Below are 18,145 nucleotides of genomic sequence, written 5' to 3'. Positions count from 1 at the left end.
GGTCTTTACGGCCATTTGTCATGCTAAGCCTTTCAAATGTGCAACGTGAACGTGCCATCGGCATGTTGCAGAAGGGAACGTCCGTAGCTGAAGTCGCAAGGACGATGGGTTGTAGTCGACGGACTGTTTATGATTTACAGCAAACGGGTACCAACGCTGATCGCCCTCGGCCAGGTCGACCACGTGTGACGTCACATGCAGAGGATCGTCAGATTGTCTTACGTCGCCTCCGTAACTGATTTTTGACGGCTACATCAACAAGAAATAAACTGTTTAGGGGTAGACTGAGTTCGCAAACTGTTCAAAACCGTCTGAGAACTGCTCACCTTCAAGCACGACGGCCATACTGCGGGCCGATTCTGACTCAATTACACAGACGTCAACGTCAATTGTGGGCACAGCGACACTTACGATGGACTGAGAGGAATTGGACTCAAGTCGTCTTCAGTGATGAATCCCGAATTAATCTTCGATTTGCTGATGGTAGGGCGAGGGTGTGGAGGCGCCGTCATGAACGTTACGCCCAGTGTCGTGTACAAGGAGTTGACAGATTTCGAGGCGGAAGTGTCATGGTGTGGGGTGCTTTCTGTGGCAATGCACGTTCCAGGCTTCTTGTCATCCGTGGCAACCTCAACGCTGCTGCTTACCGAGACCAGGTACTGGCACCAGAACTTCTGCCTTTTATGGCAGCACATGGACCCGGTTTGATCTTCCAACACGACAATGCCAGACCCCACACAACAATTTGCACCATCTAACTCTTCGCACCATTTTGCAGCAACAATGGCGTCGTCTTCCCAATCATGTGTTCACAAGCATCACAAGGTCCATGCGGAGGCGTTGTGTGGCAGTCGTCAATGCACATGGTGGCCATACACGCTACTGCACTTGTGTTCCATCAGATTCTCGTGCTTGGGACTTTGGAAACTGTTGATGTTATTACCGAATATCGCAGGTCCTTGAACAAATTATGGTTACCACCGTTAATTAAAATCCTTCTTTGGACATTAATGATTAAAAATTACCTTCTCTGATACATTTGTCCGTTGTATATCATATATGGGATTACTTTTAAAAATGTGAAGTTTATAATTTGACTCAGTATATAATAATAAAGGTCTTTGAAAATGTCAACCGTACATGTGGTATCAAATGCATTTTCTGAAATGAAAGAGATATATACAACAAGATGCTTGTTTACAAATGCATTTTTGTGCAAAATATTCGAAACATATATCCATAGTACTTCGAGTTTTGTAGAACCTACAATTGATGTTGTTAATAAGATTCATGGTTTCCAAGAACCAAACTGATGAATTATGTACAATATGCACTATTGTTTTACATACACAGTCAGAATACGATGCCGTAATTAGATGGATCTGTATTATCCTTGCCAGGCTTAGGTACAGGCGCGTCAAAGCGACTTGAAGAAGAGAAACTCCCAGTCAAACTTGAGCAAATATTTCTAAATTCTATTTCCAAACACTCGGGTAGTGCTGTCAGTAGTATCAGCTTCTAATGCAGTAGAATGAACTTTCCCAAAAACTGCTTTCAGCTCATTTAGCGAATTACTGCTTGACTGTGTTGCTTTTGTCCGTTCCAAGGCATTATGTCCAAATCTGCTGTACATATATTTTATTGAAAGAATATAATTATTGACTGATAATTAGTAGCCCTAACCGTGCCTCTATTGAGTTTAAAGCATGGGGCCTACGCAGTTTCAGCGATCTGGCCAGCGCTTTGATTTTCCGCTTCCGCGCGCGTCATACTTTTTATCGCTTTATGGAGCATCTCTGTCTTCTCATCCGTTGGATTACCGTGTCCACAACTTATTACGTTAAATACGACCAAGTGCAGCAATTTATGCAGTGCTTTATGGTTCCCAAACGGAATGTTGGTCATAAAGAGCTTAGTTACAGATAGTAAGTCTTATTTTGGTTATTTACAATGTCAAGATTAAAGGTCGTTTTACACACTCTCGTTGTGTGCAATGTTTTTTTGTGTATGGTTAATAGAAATAGTGACACCTTTAGTTTTGCTCTTGATTGATGCTTGAGATGCAGCTGACAGTTCCCTTACGTATGTCTGCTAAGCATCACAAGATAGGTTGTATTGTAGATATTAGATAGCATCTCAGTGAGTACATGCAGTAAAGTTCATAAGTGTGTCAGTCATGAAAAAAATTACATTAACAACGTAATAAAGTCAACATATATAGCTAACACTCTGACTCACAATCATCTCCTTGTCTCAAAATGGCAAGCGTGGCCATGGCAATGACCACGGTGGATGTGAGGAATGTCACGTGGTCTTGACGGTGACACTGAACTATCATATCCCTTCCACAAGACCAAGGAACGTCCATTCCAATTTGGAATGAACGTTGGGTTGCTTTGGAAAGATCACGCTCATTCCAACATTTCCAAAGCTTGGAAGCATCGATCTTTACAGAAAATCCAAAATTGGATTGGCAACATTTCCAAACATATTTCCAACGCAGGAAATGTTTGGAATGGGTTGGAATGGTTTGGAATTGTTTGGAATTGTTTGGAAGTATGTTTAGAATTAACAAGTTAAAATATGTTTTATTAGTAATTTGAACAATAAAACGACTTTAAATTATCTATTGAGTTTAAACTATACATAATAAATAATAAACTTATCTCAAACATTCACTACTTGTCTGTCTAGCGAGGGGCTTTTACAGTCGTAAAACTCGTCTGCTCCAACTGCCTTCACAAAAACATTCCAGCCCTTAATTACCGAGGCAGCTGTGACGTGGTAGCATTACATTCGCTACGTTTGCAGCATATAAGATGTGTAATCTGTGGAGTAACTAAAGTAATAATACGGCTGAAATCTTACTTGCATGGTTGTTTTAATAGAAAACTTACGTCTCAAAAACACAATTGTTCTTATATGATGTTTTTAGGTTTGGTTTATAAATACTAGAGAAGATTTTTTATACATATAAATTGTCAAAATACAATTGTCAAACCATTTATTGCCATGTACGTACATGTACACAGGAAGTCGGCGCTGTCCGAGGTAAATAAATATCGTGGTTTTATGACGGGAGATCAGACAAACCCTGAACCAGGGGCATGCGACGTAATTACACCTAAAGGTGGCAGAACCAGGGTATTGTCTCTTGAACTGGCTAATTGACCGTACATATAATTGGTAACTATATTGGTTTTGACACCCGTGTTTCATGTGCATCCCGGCTCATAAGCAGAATACAGACAAATGAGGCCCCGTGATCAGCGGAGCGTGAACAACATGGATGCCGCCTTTCGGCCGTACCCAACAGTCAAGCTGCGATCTCGGTAATGCTCGCCCGATTGAATCCAATTCCAAGCGGAGACAAGATAACTTCCCTTATCCAAACATGATCGTTGCTCAGAAATGTTCAAATCTATCTTCAGTAAATCTTGAAATTAATGCGAGCATGACATTTATGCGAAAAATGCGATCGTCAGTCCCTCTGATTATTTTAATATGTTTCATTTCATCATGATAAAAAAGTTAGTCACTTATAAGGTTACCACATTGAAAATGGAAATGATCATTAACAAAAACAACAAAATGTATTCTCTCATCACTCAGCCTAACAGCGATATAACTGCAAATAAAACAATCAAGTGCGCTTAAGTATTACACATGGTGGGTGGAGGACCAGGGGCACCTTGAGTTGACAGGTGTCATCAACTGGTCAAGTATCATCACGGTTTTTATATTCACGTTGATTGGACAGTCTAGACTGGCGCCAACTAATCATGACGGCATCTTCAGAACAGAACAGAACGTTATTTCTCCCAGGTTTAGGCTCACGTTGATAACGGTGAATTTTGTTTTAGTGATAGCACATTTTTAATTCAATCTAATATACTTTCCTTGATTGCTTATATGACTGCGGTCGTAGATCCGGATGTATCTAAATATGCTCAGTAAATACTCAATAGGATTTATTGTTATACTATTAGGATTAGGATACAATTGAGTATTTATACCCTAGATCATAAAGTTAGTCACTACTTTTATTTCCACATGTTCGATTTGTATGATTTGGGTTATGATTAAATTGACAAAATAAGAAATCATTCCGTGTATATGTGTATTATATATTGTACCCCAATACGTAATTAAATTGTGTATAAATAAGGACACTAGGTTAATTACTGTAATTGATTATTTGATAAACATATTCATCTTTAGTTGCGTAATATGTCACAGAGGTAAAGCTAATTCATAACAACTAATTGTCCCATTTATTTGGCTTTTATCTTTTACATGGAGCAAATGCTATAACATGGGGTGATAAACTTCATTGGCAATAGACGTAACATATAATTGTCCACATGAACAGTCTACTCTGTTCCAGATATGTTTATTCATTTTGTCAGCATTTAAATCGTGGCATTCCTGGCTAAATGATTCATTTGACGAAATCATGTTCCCTGTTTTGAATTACCGTCAGATAGTTCCAGACCAATTATACAATTTCCCGCCCTATGTGTTGCGCATAATTCCGAGATAATTCGAAGTTCATATTCTTGTACGAACACTTATCAAAATTCATTTATACCTAGTACCATTATGTATATTCGTTCAAATTATAATAATGAGGCCCTTTATTCTCGAAACGGTCTTTGTTCTAACACAACCGTAAGTCGGTATGGGAAAACAAAATATTTGTTTAATTGTTCAAAGTTAATAGTCAATGTCGTATGATTATAGACAAGGAATATAAGAAATTAAATATAAAGAGTAGCCACTTTAAATGACAGAAATTCATTTTGATAAATTTGCTCATGATTTGGTCTTTTCATGGTAAAAAGTGCCAAAATACTCTTAATTATTTACTTTCATGTCATTACTAATCTCACATAAGGTCAAACGTTGTACAACGTTTAACAGATATGATTATGACATGTTGTATCCAAACATGTCCAAACATATCCAAACAAATCCAAACAAATCCAAGCTTGGAAATATGACCTTGACAATTTTTAGAATGGTCATATTTCCATTTGGAATGGTGGTATTTCCAAGTTTTGGATTGTTTGGAATGGATGATATTTTGTCCAGTGTTCCCTCCCCCGCTACTGCGTGCAATCTACCAGGCAGGATAGTATATATATTGTTTACTTACCTTCTGACCACTGTCACTAATTAAGTAAGTAGAATTTACAAGATTGTTTTCCCAGAGCGAAAGCACCCCAAATAGGTTTGTTTTCGAAGCCAATTACTGAACGTTTGATTTCGGCACTTTCCCTTGGACGTTTAAATACTTTCTACAAATTGTATTTTTTTTGTAAATTCTCGGAAATTGGCTTAATGTCTCTAGGAACATTAATATTTCCAACAAAATCACAATAAATATTTTCACTTTACTTGCCCTTCAAATATAATTCTGTGATGAAGGTAACAAATGCTGAAGTCACAATAGGGCTTAACTACTGCCGTTGTTACTTAAAATTTAACTCACTCACACGTTCACTCAATTTGTGAAAATACTTCATTGTTGTCTTTACTACTGTCATCCTTATTTGTTTCATTTCCTTTTGCTTCTGAAAATTCTGACATTTAGGAACGTCGTTTAATGAGGACGAAAACGTAGCTAAACTTTCATCAAGTAAATTTTCAATATTTGATTTGTTTGTCAATAAATATACCAACAAAAAACTTTCCATAATAAAAACATCTGCAGAGTGCATAGTGAGATTCCGATTATATCATAAGAACATGTATGTGATTATGATTCACTATCAACAGTAATAAAACAAGTTCTTTGCTAAAGGGTAAACCTGCAGCACCCGTTATAAAGTCATGGAATGTCAAGTCAAATTTGCATCTGAACAAGCAGGAAAACATATGCAGGGAATTGCATCGACTATCATTTTAGTTCCTGATCCATCAAAATCAAAAGTATATTTTAGTTAAATCACAGTGTTAGTTAAAATACGCTAGAATAGGTAGATTTGTGTTATATTGATATTTTCTATTGTCATAGCCCTGTGCTTTGTATTTATTACATGAATCCAGAAAGGCATTTTTCTCACTTATAAGTCCTTGAATAATGTAACCCCAATGACTGTCTTTGACTATGGCGGCGGTGGAATTTTATCGAAATAAATAAATTGTCCCTTAAATTTCTTGGGGGCGGACGGGAAACCTGGTTGATAAGCGTTCGCAGGTCATGCCGATGACCTGTAAAACCATACTCACTTACTCACACTTCTAGAAATAAATTATCGTACTTCAGACTATGAAAAGAGAAATTGCCTGCCACAAAAGTACATTGTTGTCCAGGCTTATAGTTTTAAATAAACAAAATCTCGTTTTGTAGGTGCAGTGGAAAAAATATCTTATCTCGACAAAGTCACAGGCTCAACCTGAGCTCAGAATATCAAATGGTTGGTCCTTCGCAAACCGACGTCAAAAAGCTGCAACATAGCTGTGTGCGGCGCAAAACTACAGCAAACAGACATATTACTTCAATTAAAACAAGTACATTAAGATGTCTAGGGGAACGCCTGTTTACAGTTGCTGTCAAGCCATTGGTTGCAGATTATTTGCTGAAGACGGATGGATGTCATTGTCAGTAATAACTCTCATTTAATCTGAGACAACTGATATGGATGAACAATATTCCTGAAAATTCAGGGTTTAATTTGTTAATTTGAATCTGGGGCAATTAGTTAAAGGCACAAGAATTAATGCAACGTTTGTCACTGCCGAATGTCTTAAAACAGGCATGTCTGCGTCCTTGAAGCCAAAATAGTGTTGGAAGCTGGCAGGAATATGGAGTTGCAGCTAGCTATCAAATTCGCACTTAGCAAGTTGGTTGGTTGGTTAGTTTGTTGTTTAACGCCGCACTCAGCAATATTCCAGCTACAGGACGATGATCTGTAAATAAACATTTCTGGACCAGACAAGTGACAGTGATTAATATCATGAGCATCGATCCAACTTAGCAAGTAAATAGGTACTTCTAGAAACTATTCTATCCCGAAACTTCTTGAACGATCAAGTCTGCCATGCGTGTAAACAACAACCAATTTCACAAGCTGTCGCCGACAGTAACCGACATTTTACTTGTACTTCAATCATTTACTGACACTGACAATTCCACACCAAAACAGCTGTCATCATATATACATATGAATGATTGAGTTGGGGTTATCGCTGCTTTTAACAGTATCCCAGTTATATCGCGGCGTGTCAGCTTAATTAATGTGGGAGAAAAGCCCGAAGTGATGCAAGTCTTAGGCGTTTACCGCTTCGGCGAAACCCACGTCCACGGGTATGGTGCTGACAAACCTAGAAACATAATCGCGGCGAACCGGGATTCGAACCTACAATCATAGTTTCTGGCGTGCCCAAGGGTTGCAACTCAGCACAGCGAAACGCGGCGCCTTAGACGACTGGGCCACCCGTGCCCCCACATATATATTTAGATACAACAGTCATCATATATACATATATACTTAACAACAAAAGTATAAGCAGTATAAGCAAGAACCTGATCAAAGTTGATGCACACATCTAAAAGAATTCATAGTTGCAAACAGACAATGGTCCAGTAAAACATGGTTTCACATTAAATGACACACGTCTCGCACAGACCTTACGTTATGACAAGTGAAAGATGCAAGAACAGAATTGTCAATTCACACGTCAGTAGCGTGCCTGTCACCCTCTCGCTTGGATACATACAGTATTGCGGAACGGCATCCAACCAGCCTGTTTCTCAGTTCCTGTACTGTAGTCGGAGCATGTTGTAAACGTCGGAGACGGTGTTCCATTTCTTCCCACATGTGCTCAATTGGAGAAAGATCTGGAGAGCGAGCAGGCCATGGAATCACATTCACGTCCAAATGCTTGTTGAACAATCCGGGCAACATGGGGTCGAAAAGTTCAAAACGGCACAACGAGAAGTTGGATGACCTCGTCATTGCCATTGATCACTTGGAAACGTGTTCTGTCTCTCTGTGATTCCTCCCTACACCATAATACTGCCTCTTCGGAAACGGTCTACCTCCATAACACAGTTCTGAGCGTAACGTTCACCGCGACGTCGGTAAACTGGTATTCGCCGATCGCCGTGGGAGAGGGGAAAATGAGACTCGTCGGTGAACAAAACCTGTCTCCACTGAATTGCCGTCCAAAGCACTTACTGTCTACACCACTGCAGGCGCAATCGGCGGCGATTGTGGGTCAGAATTGGGCGTCTGGAGGGTCTCCTCGCAACAATCCCGTAATTTCTTAAACAGCGACGTAAAGTCGGTGCTGAATTTCGACAAAGGCCAGGGATGGTTCTCGCAGTGATTGTTGAAGGCTGGAACTGATTTCGCAGATGGTTGGTTTGAATCCAACGATCCTGACGGACGATCGTAAAGCTCTTTGGTCGGTGTCGTTTGTTTGCGACCACCGCTGCCATAACGTCCAAATGATGTTGTTGTGCACGTTCAATCGCCTAGCAGCTTCACGCTGCGACGTTCCTGACTGGAGCATACAAATGGCTCTCAAGCGGCTATTTTCAAATAGGCGAAGCATCTACAAAATTCATATAATGGTCGAAATTTGATGTTTTTTCCATGCTGCAGTTGTCAAGACAAGCAGAAACAATGCATACCGACTCCCTGCCAAAAGCTTGCTTTTATACCCTGGTTTAATTCATCATGATTGCTGCATGGAAGACACATTTTGCCATCAGATCTTGCTTTTCTGCTGAGGTTGCGTTTGTGCTCCAGGTTTTTATATTTTCGTATCCAATTAGAATACCAGAAAGGTTTTTCTTGAATGCAACCGATTGGAAAGGGGTGTCACGGGAACATGCTGTGATGAGTATATTATCATAGATGTGAAGAGAGCAACATTCAATATATACTGAACAGCAAAAGTTCCTGTGACACTGAATAAGATTTAATGCAAAGTTATGTTTTTTACCAAATCTGTAACAATTTCGGTTTGCAACAGATAAAAGACTCCTGTAAGTGTTCAAATGGTTTAACTTGCCATACTGACTTCAGAAATCCGTGATTTCATAACACAAACATGAACATGCCAAAATGTCAATTTACAAATCAATAGCGTGTGTGTCTACCTCTGGTTGCGATGCAAGCAACACATCGTCTCATGGAATGGACCAGGCGTCGCACCAAGTCCTGTCGGATATCTGTCCATATCTGAAGGGGATGTTTCGAAGTTCCTGGAGTGTCTGTTGAACACTTGGTTGACGTAGAAGGCGCCGATTCATCTCATCCCACAAGTGCTCGATTGGTGAGAGATCAGGGGAGCGAGCCGGCGAGGGGGTGACATTCACGTTGTTTTGTTGAAAAGAGTCCTGAACAAGTCGAGCAATATGAGGCCGGGCGTTGTCATGTTGAAAGGTAATGCCTGGGCCATGACGACGCAAAAACGGTAGAACAACAGGGCCGATGATCATGATCTCGTCGCGGTAGCGCTGTCCATTGATATTTCCCTCTACCACTATCAAACGGGTCCTCTGCCTTGCTGTAATCCCACCACCGAACCGATCTTCTTCCATGACCCAATGATTGACGTAACGTTCACCTCGACGTCGGCACACTCGAATCCGTCCATCGTTGTGCCTGAGGTGAAAACGAGACTCGTCAGTGAATAGAACATGTTCCCACTGCAGCGTAGACGCTGTCTGCACCACTGTTGACGTGCTTGACGGTGGTTACCTGTCAAAATGGGATGTCTGGCGGGTCTTCTGGCGACAATCCCTGCACATCTCAGGCGACGACGTACGGTTTGTGAAGATATTCGTCGAAGGCCAGGGATGCTTCTTGCAGTCACTGTTGCTGGCTGGAATCGATTTCGTAGGTGTATTGTTCGAATCCAGCTGTCTTGTCGATTATTGGTTACGCGTGGCCTGCCACTCCATGGATGGTCTCTGACTGCAATCGTCTTTTGCCAACGTTGCCATACACACCAAATGGTGTTTCTGTGGACGTTAAATAGTCTTGCAACATCACGTTGACTCTATCCTGCTTCAAGCAAACCAATGGCTCGCAGACGCTCATTTTCGGACAGGCGTGGCATTTCGTAATGTTGAATAATTGCGTAATTTTGTGTTTTTAATGAGTGGTTGTTGTCAGGACGATGCTATACAATGCATATGGAATCCTGTTAACGCACGTTTTTATACCCATACTTGGGTAGTGAAATGCATGGGGTTTGCATAAAAGTCAACTTTTGGATGGAATGCATGCTTTTCTGTAGCGGTTGTGTTTTTGTTACTTGATTCCATACATGTACTACAATATTGAAAACCAAACTTTACTTGTTTGAAAAATACACTAAAATATTGGTGTCACAGGAACTTTTGTTGTTGAGTATATATTTAGAATGTGGGTTATGCTCACGTGAAATATACCAGCGCCCACTTGCACAGAGCGATCTTAGCGCTAAGACTATCGTAAGCCTATGTTAAAGTATGGGGGATAAGATCATCTTAGCGCTAAGATCGCTTTGTGAAAGTGGGCCCAGATGTTTATTCCTCCATGGTGGATTATCACAAAGTGGATTGTTCTTGGTTTCACGCCGCACTCAGTAATATTCCAGCTATATGACAGCGGTCTGTAATTTATTGAGTCTGGACCAGACAATTCAGTGATGTACATCATGAGCATCGATCTACGCAGTTGGGATACGATGACATGTATCATCAAGCCAGCAAACATGACTGCCCGATTCCTTTAATCGCCTCTTACGACAAGCATAATCGTTTTGGACGGCGAGCATGGGTTGCGGAAGACGTATTCTAACCCGGATCTTCACGGGTCTTCGATTTCTTGACAAGTTGCAGATTTTGTTCATGAAATACGCCTTCATTTGTATGGCAGATGATTTCTAAACATCGCACATGGTGTCTAGGCCACAAGTGAAGATGATTGCCATGTTTAGCGCCTGGTGAGATTTGTTGACAGAGACATTTGAGAATATAAAATTAACAAACAAGGCATTATGTCAGTGTTGATCGTGAGCCTCATGTATTGGCAGCCACGGTGAACTAGCTAACCTTCCGTCTCTAATGGTTACTTTAAGGTGTATTTGCACTGGTGCGTTTCCAGTGTTCTAATGCTTTGATTATTCACAATAAGAGACCACAGAGCCTTCGAAATTCCATTCTTCTTGAATCAGTCTCGATCTTACAGATGTGGATCTGTGTCGGATCTGTGTCGAATATGAATGACTACAGAAAGGTCCTGGATGCACTGTGTATGTTGGTATCTAGTTTACGGCCGCAATCAACAATATTCAAACTGTATGACGGAGATATCAGTGATTGATATTATGAGCAACGATTCACGCCATGAGATACGTTGAAACGCAACTAGCCAAATCCTTGGTCTGACCACATGATCCACTGTCACCATTGACTGCTTGGGAACAGTTGTACCCCGGAATCCCCAAGGGGAGGCTACACTGCACATTAGTAACGATAGCAACATACGATTCAGTGAAAGTGTCATCTTTTCACTGTTTTGTTCACATTGGTACAACAATACCAACTTGATTAAGTCTTTGAAATGCGTTTAGAAGTGATACACACTAGGAAGAGAAGTTATGATGTCAACTTCCTTATTATGAGGAACACAACGTGTCGGTGTATATACTTTAATCCTCCTTGTAAGTTTTGAGTACCAATCATAACTAACTTATACAATTATACCTAACAGTGTGGTGAACAGGATAAACTGCGATACGGTAAACCCGGGCTAGAATAGGTCTTCAGCAATGCGTAGATGGATCCTCTTGATGTCAATCCCTGGATTGTCTTGTCCAGACTCGATAATTTACACACTGCCGCCATTTCGCTGTGATATTGCCGCATGCAGCGTTAAACAACAAACAAACAAATCAATACGGCAGAAAGGAAATTTATAGGAGGGTAGTTTGCAGGGAAAGCTCTGAGACAATTCAGAAACAGGTTCCTCCAATAAGTGGGTGAGTTGGGATTCAAAGTCGCATCGGCATTGTTTCAGCTCCTCCTATAACGATTGATAAATTGGATTATTGAAAAAGAGGGGGAGGCGATTTGAAATGGGTCTCAACGCGTTAACGATTATTTATCTCATGTGTGGCTGCTTGACCTTGCTTGACCTAGCTCACTGAGACACCACGCCCGGGTTTAAAATGGACAGCCAACTGAGACACAGTTTACTGGGCCGACAGTTTGTGGTTTGTCCTCACATCGCCGAGAGCCAGGCAGGGTGACAAGTATCATTGTTTAACGTATTTTGGTCGATGTAGCGAGGGGATCGAGACACCGACCTTCCATTCTCAGGGCAGACGCTCTATCCACAGAACAAGAATAACTGTATTTATGCCACCCATCATTGTCTTTTTGTTAAATATTACGTAGTTGACAAGAGTCGATTTATTTCTATTTCCGACGGTTCTTCAGTTCAGACATGGCTTGCAATCAGTTTCATTTCTGACTGAAATTAGGTTTCACTGCCGCATGTAGCACAACCTGAAATATATACCTGACATATTATCGCATCCCAAGTAGTATCGATGTGAAGATGGCAGACGACAAATTATCAAAACCATTTCTTATTCATTATAATCAACAATACGAAAGAAGGAACTGAGGACGTGCGCGTGATCACCTGACACGTGCCAATTATACGATAACTGGTAGTTGTTTATATTTCCATTGTTTTCACTCCGACTTATATAACAGATCCTCTCACATTTTGTCCACGCAACAAGGCGAGTGCATATCCTCCTAGTTCAATACTGCAGAACTAAAACGAAATCAATTACAACAATTGGTCGTCTTCAAATATCTGCTTTCGAAAATAACAGCCGTCAAATCGTATGCGTCTCAGTAAGAATGGTTTTGGCGTGATTTGCACGTGCTGAAACGACGCCTGTATGTACTTCGTACGCGTAACACGAAGCGTCTTGTCACAAGAAGACACTGGAAGCAATTTCGTCAACAGTTTGCGAGTTGTTTTGTATTTTCACAAATAATTCAAATAATCAAAAGCAGTAGGTCCATGTCAGTTTATTTCCATGCACAAAACACCACAAAAGGAGCATAAAGAACATTATTACAATGGCATACTCAAAATAATGATAATACAGAATATTCCAGAAATGTTTGAACAGTTTTCATAGCTGCCTGCACAATACTTTACCCAGCCGTCTGCACGTTCCTCGTTATACTGCGTTTCTCGGGGTCTCTGTTATAACACGGTGTATGGGAGCAGGAACTCCTCTGTGTGTTCCTGTGTCATCGGCACGCTCTGTTTATAACTAATTGTTTTAGTAATTCAGAATATCATCTGCCAATATATCTGAGGATGTAGTATCACAATCTAATGTTCATGTATTGCTGTCGCTTGTGCCTAACCTTGTGATTCATTAAATAACTGACGAACAACAAACTCAAATTATTACTTACTACTTTCCTAATTTCATATTCGGGTTAATGGATTATCAGTTAATCCAATATGAACATATATGTTAGCTCGGAATGCCTTCCTCACATCTGAAATCTGATTATGTTACATTGTTGTTGAGTAGAGTTTACTTGTTCATAAATTAGAACCATCTACATGTCATTATATATCATAAATATCACACTTTGTCTCATGTTCACTTGTAAACTACATTCATATGTTGTAGGTATACATCTGAAGTATGACAAAGACAGAGTCAATCTCGACACAGTCCACATCAACACACAAGGAGACCTGGTCAACAGGAAGTCGGACACCAGACCTGCAGGGGAGGGGAGACTGAAGAAGTACAGGGGCACATGTAGCACTGCCCCCCTCCCCCGGGCTGGCTGTCCCCAGTACTGGGAGGTGGTGAACAGGGTCAGTCTGGACAAACCACTCACAGGGAAGAACCTCATCCTGGAGGTGGGTGTATGCAGGGAGGAGCAGAGGGACGTGTCTCATTGTATCAATGCACTACCCAGCTCCAGGTGCATGCTGGTCGCCCGCTGTGCTACACACGGCGGGATATGCAGGGAGACATGGAAGGAGGGGAAGCGTGTGCTGTGTCTGCCTGACACTCTCCCCAACACAGCAGGGGCATCACACACACTACATTACGGTGTTGTCTATGATGACGCCAGGAAGAAGATTGTCTTCATTGATGTGAAGGAGAACAAAGTGAAATCGACGTTAGACAAAGTAGACTCCAGTCAGCCACTTTGGCCGATGTTCGGGGTGCATAACCCACATCTCCTCACTGTCAGCATGACACTTGTAGTGGGCAGCGACATCACCATGACAGAGGAGAAGAAAGCAATGATAGCCAAGGCGCTGTCATGATAGTGACAATGATTGCCAAGGCGCTGTCGTGATAGTGACAATAGATGGTTATTATAAACACAATGTGAATGTCAGTAGTTTGGCTTTTTTAAACAGATATTGATCAAACTGACCTAAGCATAATCATTTGGAATTATATTTGATACAAGTGATTATTTAGAGAAGTTATTTTTCTGTAAATGGTGCCAAAATCAACAGTGTCATACCGTATTTATTTAGGCGAGGTGAAATCGGGTTTAACGTCGCGTCCAACATTATTGCACTTATATAGCAACGTGCACGCACGTGTGTGTGTGTATGTGTGCTTGTGTTAGTCCATATTAATGCCGATTTTATAGTGAGAGCCCACTGAGATACCATGCGGCAGTTGAACATGAATACCCCATCAGACACACTATACACAGTATATTCCGAGCCGACCAGTCCCTCGCCTTAATGCCGAGCGCCAGAGTAACAACAAGTACCACCTTTCAACGTATTTTGGTATGATGCCGCCGGGGATCGAAGCCTGGAACTTTCGCTCTCCGGACAGACGCTCTACGACTAGGGCGGTCGGGTAGCCTAGTGGCTGAAGCGTTCACTCGTCACGCCGAAGACCAGGGTTCGATTCCCGACATGGGTACAGTGCGTGAAGCCTATTTCTGGTGTCCCCCGCCGTGATATTGCTGGAATATTGCTAAAATCGGCGTAAAACCATACGCACTCACTCTACTACGACTTAATCATATATGTCGCATGTCTTTAGAGCTTTTGGCGTTGATCATTTTGGACTATGGGTAATTCAGGGATTTGTTTTTCAGTTGGATATGAAACATATATGTTGTATACAAGGAGTGTATTTAAGAAAAAAAGGCGCCTCCAGTTTACTGCAATGAGCGTTTCCTTGCATTCGCTTCTGGGCAGAATAGTCCTGAACATATTTTACGCACGCTTCAATGACAATTGAAGTGTGACCGAGTATAGTTTAACGCCGCTTGTAGCAACCACGTTAGTGGACACCAAACATGGACTTCGCACTTTTTAACCATGCATGTGTGGAATCGAACCAGGGGCAGTGTTATGACGAGTGAATGTTTTTACCACTGGGCTACCCCACCGCTCTTGAATGATGTGAAAATAAGTGTCAGCGATTGTGTAACACGTATGCACATATATTTCTACGATAATCTGTGATTATATTGTGATATAATTTTCTGAATGTTGACATTTTTTTGTCTCCAAGGCAACAGGCTGGAAATGAAGGTTGGAATCAGTTGTTTCATATTTATTGACTTCTTGTGAAAACGTTCTAAACACTGACGGAAGGCAGGGTTCAATGTCGAGGTTATAAACCTTTCAGTATTACTCCTAGAAAATTAAGATCAATTACTTTATACCTTTATATTTGAAAACTGGGCTTACATTTCCTCATGGAAAACAGTTTCAGAAGGATTTCTACACAGATAGGGCGACTCTTTCTGGGTAAAATCAACCAACAAACTTCACTTTCATTTTCCACGGATTTAAGAGAGCATCGTATAAATGAAGGTCGAGTTTTATTAACCTTAAATCCACAATGACTGTTACGCTACTTCTGCTGTGTTCCAATCATATACTCTTAAAAAAACGCAAAGCAAGATATGTGTGAAGTAGGAAAATACATTTATACGAGGAACCGTACAAGGTATTGAGCTAAAATGTTGTTGAAAGAACACTTGGTGATTGTAGTCATCTCAGTTATCGGTACATATGAAAAATCCAAGGTGAAGGTCAGCTACCATCAATAACGCATAGGGGGCCATGGGAGAACATCAACGTTGTTGTTGTGTAGACAGGCTCTTGTGATCCGTGCCGTTTGTGGTCGAGTGTTGTCCTGCTGGAAACACCGAGGACGTGTGGTAGGAAAATTTCGTTGATGCATCGTTGAGCCTTAAAGTTGCCATGGATATGGACTAAAATTGATGAGAGATAGCCGCCCACATCATAAGGCTATCCCCACCAAACCTGTCCACTTCCTGTAAGCAGTTTCCGGCCTAACATTCTCCCCGACGTCTGTGGGCCCGTGCTCTTTAACCCCTTCGACGGAGCAAAAATCTTGATTCGTCGCTGCACCAGACATCTCTCTATCGCAGTTGATGCCATACCCTGTGTTGACGCGTCAATGCAGTCGTTTTTGACTATGTTGTCGACTCAACATGACGCGTCGAAAAGGACGTCTTGCTGGTAGACCTGCTGCTCTTAAACGGTTTCGTACGGTCTGGTCGGAGATTCTGCGCAGTCAGGGTATTTGTGATGCGGTTGAGGTGGCTGTGGTCGCAGGTGGCAGTGGCGCAGTCGGATGTAGCGATCTTGGACGGGGGGTTGGTTTCTCTTGGTCGTCCCGACCTTGGCCCATCACGTGCTGAAACCGATCCTACAGCCTTGTGATGATGCTGTGCGCTACATTGAAAACCCTGGCTACAGTTGATCGGGATTTCCCTGCCCGCAAGCGGCCTATGACGTTGTTTCGTTGCACTTCCGTTATTCTTGGCATGTTGTTGAACTGTCACTGTTCGATTGACGCAGATGCACTTTAATACCGTTCATAGTGCTGTTACAGGTGCAGTGCTTGCAGCTCCATGGCCCTTTTGTTAAAACACTGTGTGCGTTTTTCAGAATTGTACGTGTTTCCCGACTAATGGTTTGCATGTCCTTGTTGTGATAATTTTGATCCGGGAAATTTGTCACTGATACTATAATACATTAAACCTCTTCATTTTGCACCTCTTGAAGTTTGTTTTTATGGCCAAAAATATTCGTTTTGCGTTTCTTTTGTGTTAAGAGTATTATTACACCTATGAGCGGCACGATTGTGATGATGTGCATCACCATCATCTCGTGTACAATTCATGTCATCACTGGGTTATTAAAAAAAAATTGTTTAAACTGTTGTCACTTTTGGTTCAACCAAGCCAGCAAGCCTGACCACCTGATCCTGCTTATCGCCTGTTGACAAGCATGATGTTAAAGACCCCTTCTATCTCGGTTCTTCACGTGTGTTTTCCAAATAAGAACAGAACGTGTTTATCAATGTATGTCTGAATTTCAGCTATATGACGGCGGTCTGTAAATAATCGAGTCTGGACCAGACAATCCAGTGATTGACATCATGAGCATCGACCCACGCAAATGGTATACGATGACATGCATCAACCAAGTCAGCGAACCTGACCACCCGATCCCGTCAGTCGCCCCTTAAATATGGTGCTTTTTAGTCATTCTCCAACGAAATGTGGTGCCGTTTTGTGAAGAAATTCGATGCATGACAGGATGCTGTCAAATCACAATTCTTCACAATGTATCGAAGTGTTACACCCTCACGCAACTCTCTGCTGTTCATGGTCCAGTGGTGTATAGCCAATGTGTCAGGATGACAAGAATTATTGTGCAGTCACACGTGAGATTACCGCCTCCGTGGTAGAGCGTCCGCCCGGAGAGCGGAATTTTTAAGGTCCAGGGTTCGATCCCGGGCCGCGTCATACAAAAAGACGTTAAAAGATTTTACTTGTTGTTACCCTGTCTGGCGCTCGGCATTAAGGGGCTAAAACAAGGACTGGTCGGCTCGGTGTCAGTATACTGTGTCTGAGTGGGGTATTCATGTTAAAACTGCGGCATGGTATCTCAGTGAGCTAGCACTATAAATCGGCATCAGTCCGGACTAGTACAAGCAGCCACACACACACACATACACGTGCATGCACGTCGCTATATAAGTGCAATAATCTTGGACGCGACGTTAAACCCAATTTCACCTCACCTCACTTCACACGTGAGATTAATGGTGATGAATT

General features: G+C 41.6%; 1 protein-coding gene across 6 annotated transcripts in view; it reads left to right on the top strand.

The window, feature by feature from the left end:
- Positions 1 to 14,679, top strand: part of LOC125377427 — a 30,168-nt gene extending 15,489 nt beyond the window's left edge. For all 6 annotated transcript variants that reach the window (XM_048390698.1, XM_048390696.1, XM_048390695.1 and 3 more), the window contains one exon: positions 13,681 to 14,679. In XM_048390698.1, the coding sequence (XP_048246655.1) occupies positions 13,681 to 14,336 (656 nt within the window). In that variant the 3' untranslated portion in view covers positions 14,337 to 14,679. The remainder of the gene's footprint in view (positions 1 to 13,680) is intronic.
- The last annotated feature ends 3,466 nt before the right edge of the window (positions 14,680 to 18,145 follow it).

This window comes from Haliotis rufescens, unplaced genomic scaffold (assembly GCF_023055435.1).
Source record: "Haliotis rufescens isolate VD_foot unplaced genomic scaffold, xgHalRufe1.0.p SCAF_9, whole genome shotgun sequence".
Taxonomy (NCBI): domain Eukaryota; kingdom Metazoa; phylum Mollusca; class Gastropoda; order Lepetellida; family Haliotidae; genus Haliotis; species Haliotis rufescens.
This window is presented reverse-complemented; position numbering and strand designations above follow the sequence as displayed.